The sequence below is a fragment of the Oncorhynchus clarkii genome, chromosome 16 (genome assembly GCF_045791955.1).
Source record: "Oncorhynchus clarkii lewisi isolate Uvic-CL-2024 chromosome 16, UVic_Ocla_1.0, whole genome shotgun sequence".
NCBI lineage: Eukaryota > Metazoa > Chordata > Actinopteri > Salmoniformes > Salmonidae > Oncorhynchus > Oncorhynchus clarkii.
Genome location: NC_092162.1, coordinates 46,522,646 through 46,545,452, shown reverse-complemented (window position 1 = coordinate 46,545,452; position 22,807 = coordinate 46,522,646). Strand labels below are relative to the sequence as shown.

The 22,807-nt window shown below is 42.8% G+C and overlaps 1 protein-coding gene across 1 annotated transcript in view; it reads right to left on the bottom strand.

Moving 5' to 3' along the window:
* Positions 1-9,357: 9,357 nt before the first annotated feature.
* LOC139367662 (chemokine-like protein TAFA-1) overlaps positions 9,358-22,807 on the bottom strand; it is a 30,440-nt gene continuing 16,990 nt past the window's right edge. The window contains exons 3-6 of the mRNA XM_071105937.1: positions 12,884-13,024; positions 10,151-10,275; positions 9,851-9,909; positions 9,358-9,715 (exon numbers count right to left, since the gene is read on the bottom strand). Of these exons, the coding sequence (XP_070962038.1) occupies positions 9,868-9,909; positions 10,151-10,275; positions 12,884-13,024 (308 nt within the window). The 3' untranslated portion in view covers positions 9,358-9,715; positions 9,851-9,867. The remainder of the gene's footprint in view (positions 9,716-9,850; positions 9,910-10,150; positions 10,276-12,883; positions 13,025-22,807) is intronic.

The window sequence follows — 22,807 nt, the reverse complement described above, 5'->3', positions numbered from 1 at the left end:
GAACATTTTTGCAGTAAACATGATTTAATATGTAAATTAAATTATTTAATATGTATCTATGATTTATAAAACAATTGTCATATCAGGGCAGCCTAATTTCATGGACTATTTTGAAAGTATCTTGCATATGGGTAATTGTAATTTACTGTCACACTCTATTAAAGTCAACATGGTGAGCTCACAGCAGAGACAAGAAAATAACCCACAGCAAGACACAACAGATAGGGAGGGAGAGCACAAAAAGACTCCGACACTGCCTATTTCATGTCACCCAGACAGTACAAGGCAATGTGGTTACATTTCACATTCTACCATGTTGTTCTAGCATTATACACAATGTCCTTATTCACTGTGTAACTATTGTAGCTTTGTATGCCCCAGTGTTACCACAATATTATCACCCCTTCTCACAGATTTCATTCATTTTGTAAAATATTTTAAAACAGGCATTTTACAAGTCAACAATTATTGAATTCACCTTTGCATTGTGATGGGTCCTTTACAAGGGAAAATCTGTACATTTAAACATTATTGCTTCCTGAACATCAGCTGGGTAATGTTTATGTAAGGTACACTGAGTGTCCAAGGTCACTGAGAGACAGGCCCCCAACACATAACACATTGTCAGTGTCAGTTTCAGCACATGTCAAAGAATATCAGGTTCCAGGCTGTGGGTTCACAGCAGGTCACCACTGAAAACACTACCCTGTCAACATTATATTATTAATAAGCATCAGTCTGGTATGTTTTTGCAAAAATATATACTTCACAAGGCGTAACCCTGTAGATTTATCACTGTAGCACTTTCACAAAATAGAATGATTGTATTCTAAAAAAAGATTTTGAAATATCACTTTCCCTGACCTTCATTCTAATCTGTATACTGTATAAGTATGTTATTATCAAACATGCTATATGTATAATTCATAGGAATTAATCAGTGCATTAGATTACTGCCAAGTTGACGTCATGACATGATGACATACAGCAACAATTTTTACACAAATGCTTAATGATAATATGTTGAGTGAATAATGCTATGAGTTAACATCAACTGGTATACTATTAGTAGGATTCATACATGACTCATATGATGTCAGTAAATGTTTTAAAGATGACAATCTAGGGGCTTTTAAATCCCACAAATCTGGTACTGTTGAATGTGTTATTGTTTTTGTTTGCTTGATCAAGTCTTTAATCATTGATAGAGCCCAAATGGTGTGGCGGCCCCGGCCTTCTCAGCATGAATGATTTAGATGAAAGCTGGAGGAGCCGGGAGAGGAACCTGATGTCAACTTTAATTAGAATCCAGTTTGGTCCACGTTATCTTGACTTTGAAATCCCAGCATCCCACAGGGAAACAAGGAGACAGTGCCTGGTTTGCGAGGATGTGATTAGACTTGGTAATATATTGGTGGCTAGCTGCTGCCTGTTGTACTTGGAGAGAATGGCAAACACTAGAGCAGTTTGATTTACTCTACTATCTATGTACAGTCTGTATGTGGCCATGCATTGTTTTTTGCCAGTTGTCCACATAAACTACTGTACATTAGACATTCACTTAAATGTAATGATGGCTGAAGTAGTGGCATTCACTTTAGAGGTTCATTAACTCCCTCTTGATACAATCATTGACTTCATACCTGACACCACCCATCATGATATTGATACTGACTGACTTTGAAAATGTGTAAATGGGTTGCTGCAGATCTAAAGTACCACATTGAGCATGAATATACTGTCAGTGTCACCCAGTTTGAATATGTTCATATCTAAAGTATTCCATGGGGATCCAGCAGGAAAGGGGTCCCATAGGTACCTCAATGTTCAGCCTGATCTCAGAGACAAGACGTAACATATAAAATGTAAATCCGGGACACTCAAGTTAGTATGTGATGTTACGTTTGGTATGTTTACATAAGACAGAAAGTTACTTAAGGCAAAATCAAAAGGAGGGTGGTTGTTCGGGAGGATGGGTTAAAGTATAACGCGAATGTCTAGCAAACCAAATGCTGCGTGTTCGAATGTCATCACGGACAACTTTAGTATTTTAGCTAATTGGCTACTTTGCATGTTTGCTAACCCTTCCCTTAACCCTAACCTTAATCGTTTAACCACCTAGCCTAGCGAACGTTAGCCACAACAAATTGGAATTCATAACATATCATACGCACTGCAAATTCGTAGCATATTGAACGAATTACAATTCGTAACATATCATACAAATTGTAATTCGTAACATATTATACGAAATGGTTGATGGATATGCACTAATTCATACATACCATACAAAACATAACATATCATACTAAATGGAGGAGACAGATTTACAGTTACTATGTTACGTCTCCCCCTGAGTCCAGATTGCACTCTTGTCCCATGATGCCTCAATCACGTCCTGACAGAAAGTCAAGGCGGATCAACGTCAGTTGTCACGTATTTGTCACGGTTCTGCACCCAAATGTGAGAAATCAGGCCCCTTGGGAGAGGCCCAGAGCGTGACTTAAGAATGTCTGATTTTATGGTGCTGGTGCTACTTCAGAAACTCCTGCACTTAGCTGACATTAAATTATCAATAGTGCCACAGTGTTTGGTAGTGTAAAGGAGGACCAAACAAATCAACTTTAGTTAGAAACAGAATATGGCTGAATGTCAGGTTCCGGGGAAGTGGGAGAGGAGAGTGACTGAATGAGACAATTGGAAGCTGAGATTGAGTAGCTATTGGTAGGATAAGCAGCCGTATTGAGAATGTCGCTCGGCCAGAGCACCAGGATTAACACCCATATTCTGGTCACACAATTTTGAATGACCACTGAGTGTCAGGACCTCAGTTTCAACAACTCATCCACAGATAATTGAAGATGAGGACTTTTCAGAGTACTTCAATTGAGCTGAGCATGCGCAGATCAGCTGGCAGTCTTGTTCACAGTAATTATCATTCTCTCCTTGTCCCAGTCTGTAATCCCCACATGTTTTAAGATGACTAACATCCTTCCTGTTCCCAAGAATTCTAAGGCTTTATGCCACAATGATTACCACCCTGTAGCACTCACAGCTATAATCATGAAGTGCTTTGAAAGGCTGGTTATGGCACACATCAACTCCATCATCCCAGACAACATAGATCCGCTCCAATTTGCATACCGCCCCAACATAGATCCATAGATGACGCAATCTCAACTGCACTCCACGCTAGTCCCCTCCTGTACTCCCTGTTCACCCACGACTGCGTGGCCACACATGACTCCACCACCATCCTCAAGTTTGTTGACGACACGACGGTGGTAGGCCTGATTACAGGAGACGATGAGACAACCTACATGGAGGAGGTTAGTGACCTGGTAGTGTAGTGCCGGGACCACAACTTCTCCCTCAAAGTCAGCAAGACCAAGGAGCTGATTGTGGACTGCAGGAAACGGGGTGAGCACGCCCCCATCCATATTGACAGGACTTCAGTGGAGCAGGTCGAGAGATTCAAGTCCCTCGGGGTCCAAATCATTAGGACTTAAAATGGGCCACACATACACAGTCATGAAGAATGCACAACAGCGCCTCTTCCCCCTCAAGAGGTTATAAAGTTTGGCATGGGCCCTCAAATCCTAAAGTCTTACAGCTGCAACACTGAGAGCATCTTGACTGGCTGCATCACTGCTTGGTATGGCAACAGCACCGCTCTCGATCGCAGAGGGTAGTGAGGACAGCCCTGTACATCAATGGGGCCAAGCTCCCTGCCATCCAGAAACTCTATATTAGGCGTGTGAAAGAAAGGCCCAGAAAATTGTTAAAGAGTCCAGCCACCCAAGCCATAGACTGTTCTTTCTGCTTCTCTATGGCAAGCGGTACCAGTGCATCAAGTCTGACACCAACAGGCGCCTGAAATAGCTTCTATCCCCAAGCCATAAGACTGCTAAATAGCTAACAAAATGGCTACACGGAATATATGAGTTGACCCTCGTAATTATTTTATTTGTGCATTGTCTCTATGCACACTCACAGGACTTTACACACTCACTGACACTGACATTCTAAAACACAAATGACATGCACACATTTATACTGACTCTGCACACACGCTCACACACTCACATACAATCTTAATTTATGCTGCTGCTACTCTGTTTATCATACATCCTGATGCTTATTCACCTAACCCCTAAACATATCTACCTCTCAGTGGTGGTTGGTGCCGTTTAAGATGAGGGAAGATAATTATTTTATTTTTATCAGCATGGCCTTATTTCTATTTCAGCATATTGGATGACTGTCATTCATATTCCATTCACCCAGCTCAATGTAACATTGATAGGTTAAGGATACTACATGATACTCTAAGTTTCCCTGTTTCCATCACGAGGTTGCTACAACCTAGCCTGCAAATTAAAGTTTGCGTAGGTGCACAGGTCGGAAGAATTTTGAGTAATGAAGGTGACAGACAGTTACACATTCAATATTGCCTTGCACACACTTGCCTGCATCTAACTGATCTAGGGTGTAATCATTAGTCCAACATTTGCAAATTACAGTTTCTATTGGGCAAATTCAGGTATGTTTATCCCCATTTCGTTCCGTTTGAGAATTTTTTTTCAACCTAATCGGTGGAAGGAATCCACCCATATCACACACAGACACAGTTCACTTTCATAGCAGCCACATAAACAGCATGATCACTTTGCTCGTTGTATATGTAATTACTTCTCACAAATATTCTCCTCCTCTCACCTTTTCCCTTTGCTTGTGGACATCAGTGAAAAAGGCGAAAAAACCTTTCCAAGCCAAACCTTCGTATCATGACCGCTAACTACTACACACAGCCTACATCGTTGTCAAGTCATAGTTAACGAGAACTACAGTACTAGAACTAAAGCGTTAGTAAATCCGCTACATTTATGCAGTACAGTACAGACAGAATGCAGTTTAGCAGTTACAGTGTACAGACAGAATGCAGTCCCCGGCGGGCCAAGGTGGCAATAAATTAATAAAACCAAAAGCTTACCTTGATTTGGAAGAGTTCCAGTGTTGGATAGCCAGCTAGGTAACATAGCATCTCTCTCTGTTTGAGCCAGGTGATTGAGTAGGTTAAACTAGCTAGCCAAATTTTCTTGCTAAGCGAAAGTGAAAGTTTAAAAAATACAACCAAATATGGCTAACTTTCGCTCTCTCTTTCTTGCTTCGTCTTCATTTTGGAAGAAATGAATTTGTTCAAAACCATTCAACTATTGTCTTTCTCTCTGTTTGAGTCAACTACTCAACACATTTTATGCACTACAGTGCTAGCTAGCTCTACTATAGCTTATGCTAGATTCATTCTCTGATTCTTCGATTGGGTGAACAATATGTCAGTTCATGCTGCAAGAGCTCTGATAGGTTGGAGGATGTCCTCCTGAAGTTGTCATAATTACTGTGTAAGTCTATGGAAGGGGTCGAGAACCATAAGTCTGCTAGGTTTTGTATTGAAGTCCATGTACCCAGAGGAGGACAGAAGCTAGCTCTCACCATGGTGCTACCCCACAGAGTGATTCCAGCTAGCACAGTGGATCTGGGCATATTCCAGCTGAGAGTCGGGGTTCTCGGCTGAGAGTCAGACTCGGCTGACGTCAGTCTGGGCCGCCTTCGGCAGTATTACTTATTGCTAGGATGCAGGGATTGAGCTCGGGCTGATTCCGGTGTGAGTTATCTGACCCAAATGTATTACTTGGGGCTCGGGCCGATTCCTGTGAAAGTTATCAGGCCCAAATGTATATATTACTTGGAGCTCGGGCCGATTGGGGCAACTCTCTGGCAGATTATTACACATTTCATTATTTCTTTATTTTTCCATATTTTCCTCATTGTTTGTTTCTGTGATCAACATTTAAATGAAATTCTTTAAGAGTCCTGTGTAGTATTTTTGTATTTTGCTACTTTGTGCAAGGAAATTGATAAGCATTAAAAACTTTGTGGCTGGAACTTCCCGAGTGGCGCAGAGGTCTAAGACACTGCATCGCAGTGCAAACTGCGTTTCTACAGATGCTGGTTCGAGACCCGTTCCGGCCGTGACCGGGAGACAAATGATGCGACACCCAGCGTTGTCTGAGTTAGGGGTGGGTTTGGCTGGCCGGGATATCCTTGTCCCATTGCGCTGTAGCGACTCCTGTGGTGGGCTAGGTGCATGCGCGCTGACACGGTCACCAGGTGTATGGTGTTTCCTCTGAGACAAATTTTTTTTTGTGGATGGGTATAATTTGTATGTATAATAATAATATTTAAAATTACTAAATCGGGAAATTTTGTATACATTCATTTAAATTTGCATCGGGCCGCTTCTGGGGTGATTCTGGTAAGATGCCGGCAAAGTCGGCTGAATTCTTGTAGACGGAAACGGCCCGATGAACTTGGGCCGATTCTGGGCAGTCATTCATTTTGATTCTGGGCCGAGTCAGACACCCGATTCCGGGCCGATTCAATCAGTTCCGGCCCCCCGGGCTGCTTCTGGGCCGATTCCTCATTGCTAGCCGGGCTGTTGAGGCTACTGGAGACCTTCATTGCAAACAGTGTGTTTTAATCAATTATTTGGTGACGTGAAAATATTCAGTATTGTTGTATCTAAAAAGGATAACTTTTTAAATGTTTCACTATTTACATTTTTGGGAAATTCTCTGAGGAAGATGGTCCTCCCCTTCCTACTCTCCTCACTCCAGTATCCCTGCACATTGTAAATGTTGTATTGGAACTGACCCTGTATATTCTTACTTTCTCATTTTATTATTATTATTTCTTCTTTTCGTGTTTTTGTTCTACCTTATGCTATTTTTTTGTACTACATTGATATTGATCACTGCATTGTTGGGTTTAGAGCTTGCAAGAAAGGCATTTCACTGTACTTGTGCATGTGACAATTAAACTTGATTCCCTCCATGAGGCAAAATGCTGCATACCGTGGTTTCACCTTCAACTACCGTTCACCTCTCTCATTTATCTTTTTTCCCAGAATCCCAGTAGCCCAGTCTCACCAGCTGGTGTCCTCTGTGCTTAATCATTTCATCTGCAGCATGATTGTAAAGGAAGCACATAGTCCATTAAACAGTGGTTAAGTAATTATTTTGCTCTCTTAGGCTGTGTCCTTACACATGTAGTGTGCACACTGCCAGTTTATCAATCGGTCGTTATAAATAAAATGTCACAATACAGTGCACATCATTCGATTTGTACAGCTATGTACCGTTTTCAAGGGATCGTTAATTAAATGTTAGAATTATTTGCTTTTGATATCATCACCTCTGGAAGAGTATAGTAAGAACTACACATTTCCGATTATTCCACATTTAGCTCTATCATCAGAGTTATACAGCAAGTAACAGCATGCTTTTCATGATCACTAAACATCAAGTGATCATGCATTTTCAGACACATGAGGGTAGCCTTTTCATTTGGCAAATAGCTAGCTAGCTAAGCAAACAACATGTGTCATTTAGCTTGCTCCATCAGAGATTAGGCTTTTGGAAAGAGCTTGATAATGGCAAGTCCTCATCCTGGTAAAGTTGTCAGTCAGACTACTGTCATCGCCACTATAGATGGCAAGCAAATCAAACAATATTTGGATATAGCCATCTAGATTATCCCCTGAAAGTTAGCTAGTTAACTAGCCATATTGACGTAATCTGTTATTAGCTAGCCCAAAGGCTGGCAGATGGCGATATTGAGTCTTTCCATCTTACAGTCCAAATGCATTCTAAGCCACTAGCATGGTGGTGGAAAATGCCTTTGCAGCCTGAATGGACAATGTTTTGGGTACGAACTGTTCCACGAGAGATATGAATGCATTGCCAGCTACATACAATGTGTTTGGACAGTAAGATGAAACCATCAATACGATATCAATATCAACATCTGCTGGCCTTTGGGCTAGTTATTAGCTTGCTATCTAATTGACGTGATCAACCAATCAATGTAGCCCATCATGCCAGTCAGCAGCAATCGTTATTAAACACTCCTAAAAACAATGTTGAAAAGGTGATCATGTTAGCAAACTTTGCTAGGTAGGCCTATGATGAAAAGAAGGGACTCCTTGTCCCTCAGCAGGAAAATCGAACGCTCTGCAGCTTATTGTGATACTGATAACAACCTATTGTTCAGTTTGGAATCCTCTTTAAGAAACGGTATCCACAAAGCGTCCATATAATCTTATTCATTATGATCTAAAAGGCTAAACTGATCTTAGATCAGCACTCCTACTTTGAAATGCTTTGTGGATACGAGCCCATATAAGACTTTCTAGAATACAGTTAGGATACAATGCCTTTACTTGCATATTGCATTGTGTTGTCTCTAGCCTTCCTGTCGTTGGTGTGATGTGATTTCAGTGTGTGTTTGTACGATGTGTTTGATCCACACATATGAAGATTTCAGAAAACATGTGCCAGAGAGCAACACTCAGGGTGTCTGGTGGATTTAAATCAAATTTGCCCACTAGCTGCTTGGTTCCCTGACGCATTGTAATAGCACAGTCTTTGTATAATCTGCTTCATGCTCCGTTGAGCATTCTTTGTTAAGTGGAAGACTTCAGAGAAAATGTGTTTTTCATTGACTGTCCTTATTAGTCCTAAACAAGCTCATTTCTTATTTACAAGGAGAGCAGGATACCAAAAAAAACTATTTGTTAGGTTAGAATGATGTCAGGGAAGAGAGCTGGAGTTGTGTTGTGTTGTTTTAGTGGAACAACTGGTCCAGTACCCATTACAAAGATACATGTACAAATTTAACATTGATATTCTGTTCATGTGTTTTCCTCTACTTACTTAACCCAGTTAGCAAGCTAGTTGATTGTGATCGTTGTGCTTTCTGACATCTGTGCGCTATAGAGGCAATTATTATCCAGATTTCATCACTTAGTAGGATAGGCTGATTCGTCGATACTTCAATTGTAGAGGTAAATGGCTCTGTGCAGCCAGTACAAAATATATATTTAATTACATAACACAACATACTTTAATTCAATATTTATGCACAGAGCAATGGTAGACTTTTAATATGTTGTTGAAGAAGACACACATAAGGCATCTAAAGGAGTAAAAAAACAAAACAAGCATACTGTATTTTTGGTGAGCAATCAACCTTTTGAAGGATAACTGGACTATTGTGTTGTTATTTCTAAGAGGGATGACGAAGCAACTGAGTTGACTGAATGCATTCAAATACAAAAACGTTTTTTTCCATAACAAAAATATGTGTTGTTATATTGGTCAAATTATTCCTTTTAACAACCAATGTACAGTTGCATCCTCACGTGATGTAAAACCTATAGGTTATTGAATGTCTGAGAAATATTAGACTTTTGGCTGTGGTCTGAAACCTAGAACACATGGACAAGAACAGAACAGATCAGGGTTTGGAATCATTTACATCTCACCACCATCATACTGTAGACAATGTTCTTGTTAACATGAAGACACTGAAACATGGTATATACAGAATCCTGACTCCCCACTGCAAGTACTTGCTAAAGGTAACCCAGAAATGTCTGCCCATCTCGCAGAGTCTGTCTGAGTTTTCTGACGACAGATGTGCTGTACATCCAAAAGCAGTGTTTCCTCAAAGAACAAAATTCAGAATTCAATAAGGTCCCCCATTGGTATCCTTGAACTGCATCATTCCCAATACCCTTGAGCAGCAGTTTCTTTTGAGAATTCACACATCCAGGAAAGCAAACTGAGTGTCTTTGTTGGGTCCTTGGATTGATCTGAAACAAACAAAAGGGAGAGCACTAAGATATTGTGATATATTGCAGTGCAGCTATAATGTTCATCTTGTTTATTAGAGGCTTTATGATAAGATGGTATACAGTAACAGCTCCATGGAACATGTCAAAGCTGACCTCTGCAGTTGGTCCGTCTAAAGTTCGAGGTATTCTTCGCTTGCAGGCTGTTGGGTGTTCTAAAAAAGAAAGGAGACATTAGTAAAACAAATCAAAGTGTACAGTGAAATGCTTACTTACTGGCCCTAACCAGTCAAAAATAGGTATTAGGTAGTATAGATATATACTTCAGTCAATACCTTGTGCCTTTGTCTTTAAATGTAAAGTCTGTATTGTTCTATTGGTGCAAATTCCTCATGACTGTAACTCTCCCTCCTCCAGTATGTCTCTGTTTCAAATGGTAACGAGAGGCTATCTTACCCGGGTGGTTTTGATCTTGTTCCCAGCGTAACACATCCAGCCTGAGTTGTCAGGCAGCGTCTTGCACTCCTCTCCCTCCAGACAGGGCTCCATCTCGCACCACCACTTCCCAATCACTATGGATGCTGCAGGCAACAAATGGATAAGGTGACCTGAGTATGTCTTACCCAGTGGAACGGCTATATGTGATAGCAGTGCATGACTTGGAGATGGATTGGTGACTAGAGGGTCTGTTGCTTTGTTCATCAAATGACAGACACACACATCTAAATTGTGGGAATCTGTCTGACAAATATCAAAGTAACTGTCAACTCTCCCTTGTCTTAGATCTGTAACATCCCTACCTGTATGGTGTAATAATCGATCAAAATCCAAATCGGAATCCTTGTACCAGTACTTACAAAACAAAGTATGCACTGAAACAACCCTATGTGAATTATTGAAAGAATTGTAATCATTGCATTTCTTACATGCGTCATAAATCAAAGAGACAGACAGACGTCTAGACATGTGTAGGAGGAGGCATAGCTGTGACTCTAATGCAGGCCATATTCTTGCTCTGGGAAAAGAAAATTGCCTTAAATACAGGTTAAATGTCCAGCACATCTCAGATGTTTGACAGAAGAAAATACCCTGTCAGTCCTGACAGACAGAATAAACCTGAAATTCCCTCACTCTGTCTACTCTGCTCAGTAATTATGGCAACATCATCTAATGGTTAGAATCTAAAGAAGCATACAAGCAGGTGAGAAGTAATGCTCGCTGTACAGCACAGGAAGAATATATAGGGAGGGATATAGGCTAATATTGGCTTCTGTTGGATCTTTACTAGAGATGGTAAAATTGTGCCTCATCAGTCAAAAACCCAATACATACAATTCATAAAGCATCACTGCAATTCCGCAGTACAAAATGAGGTAGTTGTGTTGTATGTGGCCAGTAAGTTCAGAAAATATTTGGTTTGAGTGTTTCAATTCAAATCAAATGTTATGGACTGTATAACACTGTATTTACAAATATAGAGTGGGTGGTGACTTGGTCACACAGTGGAATCAATAGTATATAATTGAACAACGGTGTTGTGTGTGTGTGTGTGTGTGTGTGTGTGTGTGTGTGTGTGTGTGTGTGTGTGTGTGTGTGTGTGTGTGTGTGTGTGTGTGTGTGTGTGTGTGTGTGTGTGTGTGTTCTAAATGTGTGCGGGTAATTGTGTGTGTGTGTTTTATAGGTGTTTGTGTGTTTGCAAGTTTGTGTGTGAGGGTTGGATGTTTGAGTAGTCAGTGCAAATAACCTCTAAGGTGTATATAGTCTCTAAGGTCCAGGTCTGTGCAGGGAGACAGCTAGAGTTAACTGTTCAGCAGTCTGATGGCCTGGTGGTACTAGCTGTCTTGGAGCCTGTAGGTCCGAGACCTCATGCTCTGATACAGCTTGCCAGATGGTAACTGAGGGAACAGTCCGTGGCTTGGGTGACTGGAGTCCTTGACGATCTTTCGGGCCTTCCTCAGTCACCGCCTGGTGTAAATGTTCTGCCCCCAGGGATATATTGGGCTGTCCGCACCACCCTCTGTAGAGCCTTCTGGTTGAGGGCGGTGCAGTTGCCGTACCAGGCGGTGACGCCGCCGGTCAAGATGCTCTCGATTGTGCAGCTGTTTTTGCCTACCCTCACCACCTGGGGTCTGCCTGTCAGGAAGTCCAGGATCCAGTTGCAGAGGGAGGTGTTCAGACCCAGGGTCCTGAGCTTAGTGTTGAGCTTGGAGGGGACTATGGTGTTGAACACTGAGCTGTAGTCGAGGAACAGAATTCTCACATAGGTGTTCCTCTTGTCCAGGTGGGACAGGGCAGTGTGTAGAGCGATGGTGATTGCATCATCTTTGGATCTGTTGGGGAAGTATGCTAATTGGAGTAGGTCCAGGGTGTCAGGTAAGGTGGAGCTGGTGTGGTCCTTGATCAGCCTCTCGAAGCATTTCATGATGACAGAAGTGAGCGCTACAGGCCATTAGTCATTAGGCAGGTTACTTTAGTTTGCTTTGGTACAGAGACAATGGTGGACATCTTGGAGCATGTGGGGATCACAGACTGGGACAGGGAGAGGTTGAAATGTCCATGAACACTGCAGCCAGCTGGTCTAACAGTGTTCTTTACTGTCGCAGTCTAAGTGGTTTTCCAGTCATACATATTCATCACCCATGAGGACCTCACTTGGACCTGTTCCTTATGGTAAACAGGGTTACCAAGGTTTGTTGCCAGGAGGCTGGTCGAACCAAGGTTATAGTGCATCTATTAATCAATAACAACAACTCCTTGGGCATCCTGTCTTAGACTTTACACTATTTAAAACAAAATGCACAATAAATAAAGAACCATGGCAGCTTCTCTAGGTCTAGAAAATTATTGCCATTGATGAATTGTATATGTTCTTTGATACGTTCTCTCAGGTTCATACTTCTACAGTCATCTAATCAGATGAAAGGGATAGAGCATGGGGCTCTCTATTTCTACTGGCCACCTGCTGTGATATTTGCTATTCCAGATCTATTGGGAAAGGCGGAAGCATCATACACACTCCAAATGATATATTGTACTACTTTTATGCAACCCTGGAGAAACATATTTTAAAGAACTGTTGAATATGGGTTCTATTAGCAGCACCTGTGTGAGTCCAATCAGTGATAGTGCCAACACTTCTCTTGCGCCTGCAATACCAATGGGGATTGTGATGGTAGTGGTGGTACTCACCGTCAACACAGGAGGGTCTGTTCCTGGTAGTCCCTGCCACCTTCCCTGGTAGACAGGAACACTTGACTGTCTGGGACCGCTCTTCAATCTTGTTCTTATTACAGCATCTGTGAGCAGCAATCACCTCACATGTTCCTCCCTCTAAGAAAAAAAACAATTCAGAATAACTCCTGAGCTTAGTCCAGGGTTTCTTAAACTATCCCTGTATCCCAAAGTGGGCCCTGGGCATGTGAGAGATAGGTCACGAGTTAGGAGGATACATCTATAATCACATACTATTTATTTTCAATTGGGGTCATTGTAGGAGGATTTGGGTCACGGAAGAGCGGTCAATTTCTCATTTGGGTCTGAAGCTGAAAGATCCCCTGGCTTACTTGATAGCAAAGTCAGCACAATTAACAATGATTTATGTAGCTGTATATGTAGGATTGTTGGTGGTCTGTTAAATAGCTTCACCACCTGTGTATGTTTTAGGTTTTTATCACAATATCAACATACAGTAGATGGAATATCTTTATGCAAGACATTACAAGTTTATTACATGTGACAGCTATTAATATGTCAAGCAGATTTATCTCATAAACAAGAGTAATGGCTGTTGTGCTTTGACTGAGTGAGGCCCCTGGTGTGTGTGTGACAGAATGATGATGATAATGGAGAGCCAGTAGATAAAGACATATCTATAAGCAGGATGAGAATGTCTTCAGGGGCCATCCCTCCCCCTCAGTCTGAATAATGGCCCTTCATGTAATTATCAGGAGGTTGGTTATCTTTGCCTACAGGACACCTGCCCGCCGTCCCTCTTTATCAGCCTGGCTGGCTTACTCTGCCTACAGGACAGACATCTCCCTATCAGGAGGCCCCACCTGCTGTCCTCAGCGGTCTACCCCTACACCTAACACTGTCAACACAACAAGTAGGACCCATCCAACAATTAGGCCTGTCTGTTGACCAGAAACAAGGAAGGTTTATTGTGAATCAGGTAGGAGAAATGTAAAGCTTCCCATTTGGAGGAGTTTGTAGAGAGAAAGTATATTCCTTTGTATTTTCAAAATGAGGCAAGTATGAACATTTTCCCACTTGGAGAAGTTTGTTGAGAAATGTATATGTCATTAAGTTTTAAAAATGTTTTATGACTAGAGAATGTAATTGCAGAGCAGCAGTGGATATCACCTGCTGATGAAAGTCATACCATGGAACATATAGCCCATGAGACTGGGTTGAATAACACTCGTGCTATAATCTTACCTTGTGCAATATCCAAAGATTAGTCAAATATAGCCAACGGACTTTTCACCAACTAGATAGAAATTTTGATTTGTCTTCAAAGATATGAGATTTCAAATAAAACCCATATTCAGAGTCAAAACCCAGATTAACATTTAAAAGAGCTTAAATTCAGGTTGGAGATGAGTCGGTGTCAGTTTCATGCTATAATTCAGACATCATGGTAGAGCCTGATAAGATTATCTAACACCACCTCGCCTGACCCTTGGATGAAAGGAGACCACACACTACTCTCCTACCGATTCACTTGCTCAGTCATTCCAACACCTTATCTCATTAGCAAAATAATTCCGTTCACATTTTCAATAAGACATGCAAAGACTGTTTAAGAGGCTTCCAAATGTTACCATTATAAGTAAGGGTATTAGGATTTGTGATATTCTTCACCCACCCACTGTCTTTATGCATCATAGCGTTGTGTTTTTCAGAGTGTGCATTGTATCAGATATCTGAAATGTCTAGGATCGACTGAGAAGTGACTGCAAATAATAGCAGCAAAGCCGGGAAGTGACGTTAGAGACAGCCTAGAGGTTTAATTGGTGGAAATAATTGTAATACAGTAATTAAACAATGGTAATTGATGTTTAATTGAGGGGAGGAAAGAAATTACAAACTTTGGCTTCCCAATTCTCAGAGGGGTTTTTGTGACTCAAGGCTAGTGGTTGAGAAAAAGTCAACAACCTTTGGCAGAAGTTGAGGAGAGACCATAAAGTATATCTCTGAGCCTGGTCGGTGTACTGTATAACAACAGGGCATATTTGCACAATGTTGATCCTGATATAGCAGTGGAAGCAATAGGGCATCAGTTAAAACAACAACAGCCCACAGGGGTTTGTTCTCTTTAATGCATCTTCTTAATTGCATAAGACAAGACCCAGATTCATCCTTTGATCTATTTAAAACCACACTACTCAACAGAATCCACTTTGTTCGTTGCTTGTTGAGAGGAGAGCAGCAGAGAGAACACACGTTTGAGTCTGGATATACTCTATAATTGGAAATCATTACCGCTGAAGAATATATTAAAATCAAATAAAAATGCAAATAGACTTGGTTATTTCCAGCTGGGCAGGTGTATTCGGTGGCTTCAAACAAAATAATGTAAAACTGATGAGCGTTCTTTAAGCTCAGTCGGCGTGGAGTCAGTTTGTGACTGCCACACACTGCATGCCCCAAGACCACATCTCTGCATCATGAATATATCAGGGGAGATGGAGAAAAGCTGCCTATGGATAATAATAATGGCTGGAGATGAATACTGCCTCATCAGGTGACGGCTGCTGGAGCCATGCCAGGAAATAATCATTTTCTGTATTTCCATTCCCCTCCTCCATTATCAATGACTGAGAAGAAAGTCAATATGACAAATGGTGTCAGAACTAGTGTGTGCATGCATGTGTTTATGTAGCTATAGGTCTAATAGAAGCTGTGATATTCTATGGAAGGTTGAGTTTGTGTATTTTCCAAAAAGCAGAAAAATATCAGTTTAATATCTCCCATCTCTCCTGGAGAAGCACATTATGTGAAGCATGTCACGAGCCAGTTCCTGATCTCTTAGCTTATTGATTCTACTGCCGTTGTGTTGACTGACAGTCATTCCAGGGGGTTGGTGGTAAAGGCAGGCAGGAACAGGAGGAGCTTTTCTAGTATGGCACTGTTTTAGTTGCCATGACATGTTTCTGCTAGTGCCCTCCTCCTGGCTGCAGGACTTTGAACATTGGATTTGTCAGCAACACAGGTGCCAACACACAACCTGCCACCCGATAGATCTGGGACGCTTTTTTTTATTTTCTTTAGAGGCATTGACCCTTTTCACTGCATTTCGAGGAAAGATAAGGTACAGTCCTGACATTTGACAATGTACTTTCTGTGGTACTCAGGGGAGATGGTTGTAACATTTCAAACCAGTGTAAAAGGGGTTTGGGAGCCCCGGTTCATGGGGGCTGCAGAGACAAACCTTTGTGTGAACACTAAATAATTTAAGAACCCATGATTTGGACAGGTCACACAACACCTGGTGTCTATGGTAAATCACTTTCTGAGGACTAACAGAGGAGTATATCAGTTTCTGGGGAGTCCACAAAACAATCAAACACATGCTGAAACCCAGTGAAACCCAGCGGAAATGAAGAATGATGATTTATTACCCCTAATATAGAGGTTCATACTGTAGTGCCAACACATGCATGACAATGACTCACAACATTGATATTCCACAATTGCGTGGCTCTGAGATTCTCTGTGTCTAATGGAGGTGAACAGGGGCAATATGGGACCAATAATTGACTATTCGCCAGTAATGAAGCTGCTATTTTTCAAAGGCAAATGGTCGCTACATCTCACTAGAAATGTCACTAATACTATATGCCATAAGCATGCCATGACTTGCTGTCTACTATAATTAACATAGAGAGTATGTGTGTGTGTCACTGGCGTAATGCAGTTTCAGTGGACCCCTACAAGGTCGGCGATACCCCCCCCCCCCCTATAAAAAAATGTATAATCTAATGTGTCAGCCAGACAGCCACTCACAAAGTATAGAATACCGATAGCTGTCCATAGTGCTGAAATTGTGATATGTTTCTGTGGTTGATTTCTTATCGAATCGATGATAGGCTTTCTGTGGTGCTAGGGCATATCCAGCTTTGCTTTAACTAAGGGGCTCCTGTGTGGCGCAGTGCTCTAAGGCACTGCATCTCAATGCAAGATGCAGTCCCTGGTTCAAATGCAGGCTGTGTCACATCCGGCCGTGATTGGGAATCCCATAGGGCGGCGCACAATTGGGCCAGCTTTTGTTTGGGGTAGGCTGTCATTGTAAATAAGAATTTGTTCTTAACTGACTTGCCTAGTTAAATTTTAAAAAATCTATTTTATTTTGTATTTTGTATTGTTAAGCCTATTTGGTCCTCATTTTGTCATGTTAAGCCTAAGATTTCACAAAGCTATACACGGTGTTGCAATGCTGTCATTTTAAGATTGCTGGCTGGTGGCAATAATGTAATTACTTGTTCGGTAATTAAAGTTGGAAATTAAAACATTGCGGATAGTAAAATACATTTTTGATGCAACAGCAATGAGTTACCAATAGATTGTTTTGGATATACTACTGTCCTATATAGGCTACCTGAACCTGCATGACATGAGCTGTCCTCACTCTCTCTCCCAGCTTGGATAGAAAGTTGTTGTGCATAAAACCAGTCTATTAATTCCAAATAACACAGTATGTCCACCCTCAAAACAGTAGCTTACTAGGGATTGTTTCATTATGCATTGTAGTCTACTATCTACAGTGCTTTCAGAAAGTATTCACACCCCTTGACTTATCCCACATTTTGTTGTGTTCCAGCTTGAATTCAAAATGGATGAAACAGTTTTTAGAAATTAAGTACAGAATTATCTAATTTACACAAGTATTCACACCTCTGAGTCAATACTTTGAAGAAACACCTTTGGCATCAATTACAGCTGTGTGTCTTTGTAAGTCTCTAAGAGCTTTCCACACCAGGATTGTGCAACATTTGCCCATTATTATTTTCATTTTTTATTTATTTCACCTTTATTTAACCAGGTAGGCTTATTATTATTTTCATAATTCTTCAAGCTCTGTCAAATTGGTTGTTGATCATTGCTAGACAAACATTTGCAGGTCTTCCCGTAGATTTCCACGCCTATTTAAGTCAAAACTAACTTGTCCACTCAGGAACATTCATTGTCTTCTTGGTAAGCAATTCCAGTGTATATTTGGAATTTTAGGTTATTGTCCTGCTGAAAGGTGAATTCATCTCCCAGTGTCTGGTGGAATGCAGACTGAACCAAGTTTTCCTCAAAAAGTCTGCCTGTGCTTTGCTCTATTTCTTTTTATCCTGAAAAACTCCACAGTCCTTAACGATTACAAGCATACCCATAACATGATGCAGCCACCACTATGCTTGAAAGTATGTCATGTGTTGTATTTGCCCCAAACATAACACTTTGTATTCAGGACAAAAAGTGAATTACTTTGTCACATTTTGTGTAGTATTACTTTAGTGTCTTGCAAACAGGATGCATGTTTTGGAATATTTTATTCTGTAAAGGCTTCCTTCTTTTCTCTGTGTCAATTAAATTAGTATTGTGGAGTAACTACAATGCTGTTGATCCATCCTCAGTTTTCTCCTATCACAGCCATTAAACTCTATAACTGTTTTACAGTCACCATTGGCCTCATGGGTGAAATCCCTGAGCGGTTTGCTTCCTCTTCGGCAACTTAGTTTGGAAGGATGCCTGTATCTTTGTAGTGACTGGGTGTGTTGATACACCATCCAAAGTGTAATTAATAACTTCGGTCACCTTTTTTACCCATCTACTAATAGGTGCCCTTTTTGTCAAGCATTGGAAAACCTCCCTAGTCTTAGTGGTTGAATCTGTGTTTGAAATTCACTGCTCAACTGAGGGACCTTACATATGTGTATAGTACAGAGATGAGGCATTCAAAAATCATGTTAAACACTTTTATTTGCATACACTATGTATTTGCTGAGTGATCCCATGCAACTATTGTGACTTGTAAAGCAAATATTTACTTCTGAATTTATTTAGGCTTGTCATAACAAATGGGTTGAATATTTACTGACTCAAGACATTTCAGCTTACATTTTTTTATTAATTTGTAAAATAAAAATAAAACATAATTCCACTTTAACATTATGGGTTATTGTGTGTAGGCCAGTGACACAAACAATCTCAATGAATCCTTTTTAAATTCAGACTGTAACACAACTGTCACGCCCTGACCATAGTTTACTTTGTATTTTCTATGTTTTGATTGGTCAGGGTGTGATCTGAGTGGGTATTCTATGTTTCATGTCTTGTTTGTCTATTTCTATGTTCAGCCTGATATGGTTCTCAGTCAGAGGCAGGTGTTCGTCATTGTCTCTGATTGGGAACCATATTTAGGTAGCCTGGGTTTCACTGTGTGTTTGTGGGTGATTGTTCCTGTCTATGTGTTTTCACCAGATAGGCTGTTTAGGTTTTCGTTACGTTCATTATGTTCTTTATTTTGTAGTATTGTATTGGAGATTCGTGTTTCGTATTATTAATAAAACATGGATCGCAATCGACACGCTGCATTTTGGTCCGACTCTCCTTCTCATACGGAAAACCGTTACAGAATCACCCACCACCAACGGACCAAGCAGCGTGTTAACAGGCAGCAACAGCAGCGTAAAGAGGAATGGACATGGGAGGACGTTTTGGATGGCAAGGGCTGTTACACTTGGGAGGAGATACTGGCTGGAAGAGATCGCCTCCCATGGGAACAGGTGGAGGCACTTAGGAGAGCTGAGGCAGCCGGAGAGAGGAGCCGGCGATATGAGGGAACACGGCTGGCAAGGAAGCCCGAGAGGCAGCCCCAAAAATTTCTTGGGGGGGGGCTAACAGGGAGTATGGCTACGCCAGGTAGGAGACCTGCGCAAACTCCCTGTGCTTACCGGGGGGCTAGAGAGACCGGACAGGCACCGTGTTATGCAGTGGTGCGCACGGTGTCTCCAGTGCGGGTGCATAGCCCGGTGCGGTATATTCCAGCTCCGCGTGTCGGCCGGGCTAGATTGAGCGTCGAGCCTAATGCCATGAAGCCGGCTCTACGCAGCTGGTCCCCAGTGCGTCTCCTTGGGCCGGCTTACATGGCACCAGCCTTGCGCTCGGTGTCTCCGGTTCGCCTGCATAGTCCAGTGCGGGCTATTCCACCTCGCCGCACTGGCAGGGCGACCGTGAGCATTCAACCAGGTAAGGTTGGGCAGGCTCGGTGCTCAAGAGCTCCAGTGCGCCTGCACGGTCCGGTTTTTCCAGTACCACCTCCACACCCCAGCCCTCCGGTAGCAGCTCCCCGCACCAGGCTTCCTGTGCGTGTCCTCGGCCCAGTACCACCAGTGCCAGCACCACGCATCAGGCCTACAGTGCGCCTCGCCTGTCCAGCGCTGTCGGAGCCTTCCTCCTCTCCAGCGCTGTCGGAGTCTCCCGCCTGTTTAGCGCTGTCAGAGCTTTCCGCCTCTACAGCGCTGCCGGAGTCTCCCGCCTGTTCAGAACTGCCAGTTAGCATAGAGCTGCCAGTTAGCATAGAGCTGCCAGTTAGCAAGGAGCTGCCAGTCTGCAAGGAGCTGTCAGTCTGCAAGGAGCTGCCAGTCTGCATAGAGCTGCCAGTCTGCATGGAGCTGCCAGTCTGCAAGGAGCCGCCAGAGCTGCCTGTCTGCAGGATGCCGCCAAAGCTGCCAGTCTGCAAGGAGCCGCCAGAGCTGCCAGTCTGCAAGGAGCCGCCAGAGCTGCCAGTCTGCAAGGAGCCGCCAGGGCCGCCAGTCAGCATGGAGCAGCCAGGGCCGCCAGTCAGCATGGAGCAGCCAGGGCCGCCAGTCAGCATGGAGCAGCCAGGGCCGCCAGTCAGCATGGAGCAGCCAGGGCCGCCAGTCAGCATGGAGCAGCCAGGGCCGCCAGTCAGCATGGAGCAGCCAGTCAGCATGGAGCAGCCAGAGCAGCCAGTCAGCATGGAGCAGCCAGAGCAGCCAGTCAGCATGGAGCAGCCAGAGCTGCCAGTCAGCATGGAGCAGCCAGTCAGCATGGAGCAGACAGAGCTGTCAGTCGACCAGACTCTTCCAGATCTGCCAGTCGACCAGACTCTTCCAGATCTGCCAGTCGTCCAGACTCTTCCAGATCTGCCAGTCGTCCAGACTCTTCCAGATCTGCCAGTCGTCCAGACTCTTCCAGATCTGCCAGTCGTCCAGACTCTTCCAGATCTGCCAGTCGTCCAGACTCTTCCAGATCTGCCAGTCGACCAGACTCTTCCAGATCTGCCAGTCGACCAGACTCTTCCAGATCTGCCAGTCGACCAGACTCTTCCAGATCTGCCAGTCGACCAGACTCTTCCAGATCTGCCAGTCGACCAGACTCTCCCAGATCCGCCAGTCGACCAGATTCTCCCAGATCCGCCAGTCGACCAGATTCTCCCAGATCCGCCAGTCGACCAGATTCTCCCAGATCCGCCAGTCGACCAGATTCTCCCAGATCCGCTAGTCGACCAGATTCTCTCAGATCCGCCAGTCGACCAGATTCTCCCAGATCTGCTAGTCGACCAGGATCTGCTGAAACCGCCAGCCAGCCAGGTTCTGGTAGTTTCTACTACCTGCCTGGGCTTCCTCTCAGTGCTGAGCTTCTTCTCAGTGCTGAGCTTCCTCTCAGTGCTGAGCTACCCATCTGTCCCGAGTTACCTCTGTCCCGAGCTGTCCCTCTGTCCCATGTTATCATTGTGGTGGGTAACCTATTTAGGGACGTTTAGGAGGGGGATTAAAACTGTCATGGAGTGGGGTCCACGTCCAGCGCCAGAGCCGCCACCGCGGACAGATGCCCACCCAGACCCTCCCCTATAGGTTCAGGTTTTGCGGCCGGAGTCCGCACCTTGGGGGGGGGGGTACTGTCACGCCCTGACCATAGTTTACTTTGTATTTTCTATGTTTTGATTGGTCAGGGTGTGATCTGAGTGGGTATTCTATGTTTCATGTCTTGTTTGTCTATTTCTATGTTCAGCCTGATATGGTTCTCAGTCAGAGGCAGGTGTTCGTCATTGTCTCTGATTGGGAACCATATTTAGGTAGCCTGGGTTTCACTGTGTGTTTGTGGGTGATTGTTCCTGTCTATGTGTTTTCACCAGATAGGCTGTTTAGGTTTTCGTTACGTTCATTATGTTCTTTATTTTGTAGTATTGTATTGGAGATTCGTGTTTCGTATTATTAATAAAACATGGATCGCAATCGACATGCTGCATTTTGGTCCGACTCTCCTTCTCATACGGAAAACCGTTACAACAACACAGTGTGGAGAAAGTCAAGGCTTGGGAATACTTTCTGAAGAAACGTATTTATCTGCTATTTATTAACTTTTTAAAATGAAAATTACACATCAAATACACTTTGGCTTGAGGATAAATTCAGCAACTATTTATTGTTGAACTCAGCGGGTTTTGTCAGGCTAATGGCCTAAACAAATGGGCTGCAATATTCAAGGTAAATAAAATCAAATAAAATCTAACTTGAGGGACTCCCCAAGGCTTCTGAAGTCCTTTTGTGTGTTTTGTTTTACCATGGTATGTGAGTCCAGGCCCGACTGTTTTCTATACTGAGTATTGCCAACACTGATAGTCTTTCCTGAGACATTGTGCATTGTGTCCATTGCACTGCACACAATTTAAACTTAGTCTTGAATGATGAATGCCAAGATATACCAGAGATAAGGGACTGCTTATATTGCAACCACACAACTCAAATACCGGTTCACCAGCAAACCAATTTTTTTTGTTCAAACCCTCAAGAACTGTTGTCCGCTAAAGATGATCATCTGTTTGCATCTGACAATTTATTGGCTGTCCAGTATCCAGACGACCTGTACCCAGAGCTTTCTATACAGTTCATCTCTTTCCGTATTAAACGTGTTGAGGCCTGCAACTAAGGAGAAGGAGAGGCTCAATTAAAGTTGTTGCAGAACTGCTGTATTTGAAGCACTACTCCCTACTGCCCAGTTTCCCTGATGTTGCTATGGCAATCAAGCTGTTTTTACCATCACTGCAACTGCTGTTTCTACAGAGATATCGTCCTCTAAACTAAAACTCCTACAGAA